The sequence below is a fragment of the Mus pahari genome, chromosome 7 (genome assembly GCF_900095145.1).
Source record: "Mus pahari chromosome 7, PAHARI_EIJ_v1.1, whole genome shotgun sequence".
In the NCBI taxonomy this organism is placed as follows: Eukaryota; Metazoa; Chordata; class Mammalia; order Rodentia; family Muridae; genus Mus; species Mus pahari.
Window position 1 is genome coordinate 1,025,350 of NC_034596.1, and position 6,481 is coordinate 1,031,830.

A 6,481-nucleotide genomic window follows, 5' to 3' on the forward strand; every position below is an offset into this window, starting at 1 on the left:
TCCCAGTCTTAGGAATGTCTAGCATATGACTAAATTGTAATAGAAGAAAATCCCAGTCTTAGGAATGTCTAGCATATGATTAAATTGTAATAGAAGAAAGACAGAATTTGGTAATAAACCTTAAAAATTTTGTATACATTGTGTGTGTACGTGCGTGTGCTCATATGCCATGGCATGCATATGGAACTGTCAAAGGACTTGAGGAAGTCAGTATTCTCCTTGCACCGGGTGAGCCCTGGCATTGAACTCAGGCCATTAGGCTTTGTCGCAAGTGGCTTTACCTACTGAGCCATCTGAGCAGCCTACACACACACACACACACACACACACACACACACAGTGCTTTTATATGGAACAAATGTATTTAATATTGGCATATTCACAGCAACTACAAGCAGGGCTTACATGCAGTCTTATATAGCATATGGTTAAACTTGAATAAGGAAAGGAGAATTTACTTATATACTTTGAGTCAAAAAGTACTAATTCATCGAGTGCTATTTTTAACTACCTGTGTCACAAGTAGAGAAGCACCCCAGAGATGGCAGAGGGGTGCCTCTTGCCCAGTTTCAGCCCAAGACTCTTTACTGTTCCAGGAGAGAAATACTGATCCTGCACAAACCCTCTTCAGTTACTGCGTGTGACTTACGGGAGGCCATAGAGATGGCGACACGTAGTCTGCAAGGGCATGAGAGAGGCACCAGGGGAGGCCTGGGCACCGCTGGGCCAGGGGAGGCCTGGGCAGTGGTGTCCAGCTTAGGTGCCTATGTTTAGAGGTGCAGCATACATGGAGTCCCTCATAGTGGCTCTCCACTTCCCACCTTCATTGCTTTCTTTTATAGACTACATTTGTTGTCCCAAGTTCTATATCTAGAGGAACTAAGATAGCAATACAGCAGTTAATCTCCGTTCACCCTGAAAGCTGTCCACACAGCTATTTGATTAGCCCATCCCCAGCATGGATTTATTGTTTTGTTTTTAATAAAAAGTAAAAACAAGCCAGGTGATGGTGCACACCTTTAGTCCCAGCACTCAGGAGGCAGAGGCAGGCAGATTTCTGATAGTGTGAGGCCAGCCTGGCCGAAAGTGAGCTCCAGGACAGCCAGGGCTACACAGAGACCCAAAGCTGTCCCAAGAATTTTACAAATGTTTTTAGATTTATGCTATACATTTGAGTGTTTTGCCTGCATCTATGTATGTGCACTTCATAGGTGACTGGAGCCTGTGGAGGTCAGACGACAGGGTCAGATCCTCTGAGACTAGAGTTACAGATGATTTCAAGCCACCATGTAATTGCTGAAAACTAAACCTGTCTTCTGTTTGAGCAACAAGTGCTCTTAACCACAGAGCCATCTTACCAGCCCCTGAGAGTGTTTTGTTTTCTTTGGAGTTTTTGTTTTGGGCATTAACTCTTGACCTCCCAGACACTGAGACAGTAAGCCTGAGACAACTGTGCCCATTCAGAGAATATTTTAAGTATTTAACTTACATTGTCCTCATTTTGTTCCCCTTATTTATGCTTCTGTCCCAGTATCCATCAAGGTTCCCACTGACCTGATTGTTATGAGAAACGAGGGAGACATGTTTCCTAAAGGGCAGACTTGAGCAGACCTCGGTTTCTTTATTCTCACCTCCACTTCCTCTCTGGTATGTATTCCAGGCTGAGATTTTAACAGGCCATGCAGTGAGTGACCCGACCACGGCTGAGAAGGCTGCATTGGTTCTCCTAGAACGGGGCTGCCAAGTTGTGGTCATCACCTTAGGGGCTTCAGGATGTGTGACACTGTCACAGGCTGAGCCTGTTCCAAAGCACATTCCCACAGAAGCTGTCAAGGCTGTAGATACCACGGTAGGTTTCAAACTTTCATAATTCCTTTCACATCTAATACAGTCCTGTCTGAAGATTATATAATGAGATCAGACCTAGGAGTCGGGTGGGAGAAGATAGCCAAATAGGAGAGCCCTCTCCTGGTCTCCTCTAAGTCACTGGGAGGTCCCATGGTACCCAGTCTCTCGGAACCTGTTTCCTTATCCATAAAGTATCGCTGTATTTCCTGTATGTGCTCATTCAGTAAATAAATATTCGCTGGGCCTGTTATGTGCCAGGCATGCTCTGGATGCTGGGGATACTTTGGGAAGGAGACTAGAGCATAGCAGAGCCATGTCTTACTAGCCTCTTGATGGCAGGGATGACAAGGCTCAGTGGCTAACAGAGGTCCTTGTTTGTTTTCTTCTGTTTGACCCTTAGGCTAGTATACAGCGTTGTAGGCTTCATGCTGGCATCTTCATGCTCATGTCACAGGGTCATATACTTCCTTCTCATGTACTCCCCTCCCCAACATCCCACCCCTTGTGCTGGACCCTTGCTCCTCTCAGTCTGTCCTCCCTTCTGCCTTCTTATCACACATGTTCTGCCACTCTCTCTACTTCCCCATTCCTCCCTATCTTCTTCCAGTTACACACACACACACACACACACACACACACACACACACAATTTTAAAACTAGATACTACATAGAAGAGAAAACATGGCCCTTGTCTTTCTGGGTCTGTTTTATTTGGCTTAGCTTCATGACCTCCAGTTATACCCATTTCCTGCACTTGCCATGATGTCACCTTTCTTTCTGACTGTGTAGCCTTCCGCTGTGTGTATGCAGCATGCTCCCCATTCTTCTGTTCTGTTTCCTGGTCCTCTTCACTACTGCAGCCATAAACATGGGCATGCAAGTACAAAGCTCATTCTCTGAACCCACGGATGACAGTAGGAACCATCACCGCAGGCTTCAGTATCTTGTGCACACATCTCATTTAATCCTTGCAAACATTAATAAGCAGTGTGTTGCTGTCCTCCTTTCTCCTTCCAGTGAGGGACAGGGCTGTGGCTCCAGAAGTAGGCTGTGTCCCCACCCCGCGCCAAAGTGAACTGAGAGACTGGAGCTGAGAAGATGGTTCATGACTCCCTAACTAGGGAGATAAAACTTGTTTACTGTTAGAATTCAGAAGAGCTGACCAGAAAAATATACAAACCTCAGAGATGTGAAAGTCTCATTGATAAAGAAGAAAACTTTAGAGTTTTCATTTATAAGGAATTTATATATGCTTATTTATAAACTATGTACTGGTCTATTTTTGATAAGAGACAACTTGAAAATATAACTTATTTATCAAACCTGAAGCCTGAGGGGTAACCTGGTGGAAGTGTAAACAGGCATGAGCTTGGCAAACCAACCATCCCAGGATGCTGGCAGCTGATACAGGAGGGTCAGCACCAGGCTGAGGCCAACCTGGACTACAGTACTAGACTCCCAACCCACCCACTCACCCGCAATTTCCAGAAGGCTCTGCCTGAGCAACACCACTCACATGCTGACGCTGACGCTGACGCTGACGCTGTGGGTGTCTTCCACAGTGCCTTCCTCAGGCGCCTGCAGACTCATGCCTGGCCTGTCATCTCCGGGACTTGGTCATTTCTAGCACCGATCCTCTGTTCGTTCTGTCAAGGAGGGACCCTAAATTGGGAAGGTTCATTAGTTCACTTCATCAGAGTAAATTGCTCCAAGTATGAACCAAAGTGAGAGAAATTTATTTTTCTCTTGCCCGAGTGACATGAAAGGTCCTGAGGGAGGTCAGACCCTTGTGGGTACCTGGAAATGGTTGGCCTGTGAGAGGTGTGTGTGGTGCACACAAATGGAACCTTTGGAGGGTCTTCATTCGCGCCAGGTCAGCTCTACTGTCCTTGTCCTAGGCGTTGGACTCAGTCAGGCTGTCGTCCCAGAAGCTCTCTTCCCCCACCAGGCGCCTCGTCGTGTCCCTATCTCTGATGTCAAAGGACAAAGAACTTATATGGAAGAATATGGGAGAAGGCACCAGCTAGACAAAGGAAAGTCATGCCCACTGTCCACTGCAGATAAGCAGACAAGCAGAGTGTAGTGTCTCCATACAACTGCACAGTATTGAACACTGAGGGAACATCAATGTGCTGTGCATGGCAGGTGCTTTACCAACTGCCAGCTCCCTAGCCTCTCCATCATTTTTTTTTTATCTACTGTGTTTTTTCTTCTCATCCAGCAGCCTTGCCACCGGTATGCTTGCCTGATCCACACACAACTGCTCAGCTAGTTTAAGAACATGAAACAATGGCCCTGGTGGGGCGAGGAATTCCTGGGATGAGGGCCTCCCCTGGGCAAACAGCCCCTTTACTCCTAGCCAGCAGAGCGTCGCCTGCTGCGTTGGTTCTCACTGTCTCCTCCTCCATTTATAGAATAGGGCTTGACACGAATGAAGGAAAGTAGTTACTGCTGGCACACTGTCCACTTGAGCCTGTACGTCAGAGCTGCTGTGTGCTGCTAGATTCAGTTTTGCCTCTGTTAATAGTTTAATACGTCACTTCCATTTTTACATCTGTTTTTCCCATTGTGCTGGCGTGAGAGGGTGGCAGTGCTGCAGATGTCCTCAGTTCAGTTTGGAAGACATGACAGATGTATCTCTGTCACCATTTCTGCATCTCAGCCTCAGTCACAATGATCATGTTCATATGTGTTCTATTCAGGAGTCACTGGAAGTACATGCTGTATGTCATATACACAAGCAATACTTAGGGATTATCGTGGTAGTATGATGAACTATTACATTATATTGCTGTCCTAGTATTTCCCCTGCAGGCTCTGTCAGATCCTTATATACTGATTGCTTCCCTTTATGTAAATGTTCAAGTCCCAGAATCTGCCCTCACGCTGTCATTTCAAATATGCAGGCCACGGGCTAACCCTAACTCTCCAGAACCACTTGCTTTAGTTTAATGCACCATAAATCAGGACAGATGACTAAGCCAAGAGTAAAGGAAAGCCAGGGTCACTGGGGGATCATCTTCCTTGCCCTCCCTCTGTCTGCCTGTCTGTCTGTCTGAGTTGCTGATGTGGCTCCAGTCACATCTGCCCACCACGTGGACATCCGTGATGACTCAGGGCTTGAGAATTTGTTCTAGAGATGGCCCCAGTGGGAAGTACAGATTGGTGGCAGGAAAGTGTCTGTGAAAATTATCAGGGTAGCACTTTAGTGGGATGTGATTGCTAAGACTTCCTAGATGCCTCCAGGGTGGCTTCTCTGGGACGCCACCTGGGGTGTGGCTCCAGCTATCTAGGCCATTCTCAGGTGTGAGTTCCCATTAATCCACCACTTAGGTACTATAGACCTGACAGTAAAGCTGAAAACCATGCAGCATCTGGGGGTCAGCACCCCATCGTGAGAGACCTTTCTCAGAGCCGGAGACATGGCTCAGTAGTTAAGAGCTGCTCTTCCAGAGTTTCTGAGCTCAATTCCCAGCAACCACATGGTGGCTCACAACCATCTGTAATGGGATCTGAATCCCTCTTGTAGTGTGTGTCTGAAAACAGCTACAGTGTGCTAATATAAACAAAATAAATATTTAAAAAAATATAAAAGAGAGAGAGAGAGAGAGAGAGAGAGAGACCTTTCTCCCACCTAGTCCCCCTCTGCCACATCCCTACAACCACTACAAAGTCCAATAGCTGATGCCAAATGCAGTAAGAGCCAGTGAATGCGGATCAGCATGAGGGGCAGCTCACAGCCCAGGGTTCTCTGAGTAGCGCTCCCTACCCATAGGGAAGTCCCATCCATTGCGAAACAGCCTCTGCCCTTGGCCTGTGTTTCCCCAGAAGTCCACACGCTTCATCCCTATCTCTATTTTGTATATGTGGGGTTTCTGCAGAGTCTTTGTGGATCTCTATCCAGATGTTTGGGTGTCCTTCACTGTTGAAGACTAAGAGCTGGGAGAATAAAAGTATTGTGGGTAAAGACTAACAGACCGCTGGGCGATGGCGGGTGATACAGAGAAATTAAGACTTATTTTCACCCTGGCAGTATGGCTGGGGGTGGTGGTGGTGGTGGTTGTGTTTTATTATGTTATTATGTTATGTTTTCTTATCTAAAAGAAACTTTGTTTCCTTCCGTTTTTGACCTTGGGAGACTTAGTCTGTGGATGCTACCATCAGAAATTGCCTTTAGACTTGCCATACCAGCAGGGCGGGAACAGGGCTGGGAACTTAACTCATCTGAGACATTTGCATAGCATGGGTGAGGCCCTGGGTTCAGTGCCTTCAGCACACCCTGTACCCCACTAAGTGCTTTGTTCAGTTCCCCGCTGTTTATGAAAGGAGCCCATACTTACTGTGCACTGGAGGATGGAAAGGACACTAAATAGGCAGAGGAGGAAGCGAGTTCCTGTGATTCTGCCATTCTGCTGCTGAAGCTTCTGCAGGTAGCACATAAATATCCCTCCAGGGTGATGCAGACAGGGCTTCTCCTCACTAGATGCCGTTTCAACTCTGTATTAACCACAGCTGAGAAGATGCATGGGCTCCTCAGAGAGGGGCTTAGCTAGGACTGTGCCGTGCTCCTCAGAGAGGGGCTTAGCTAGGACTGTGCCGTGCTCCTCAGTAGAGGGGCTTAGCTAGGACTGT

The 6,481-nt window shown here is 47.0% G+C and overlaps 1 protein-coding gene across 1 annotated transcript in view; it reads left to right on the forward strand.

Moving 5' to 3' along the window:
* Rbks (ribokinase) overlaps window positions 1–6,481 on the forward strand; it is an 80,860-nt gene that overhangs the window by 48,004 nt on the left and 26,375 nt on the right. Inside the window, exon 7 of the mRNA XM_021202270.1 lies at window positions 1,661–1,849. Coding sequence (XP_021057929.1) covers window positions 1,661–1,849 — 189 coding nt within the window. The remainder of the gene's footprint in view (window positions 1–1,660; window positions 1,850–6,481) is intronic.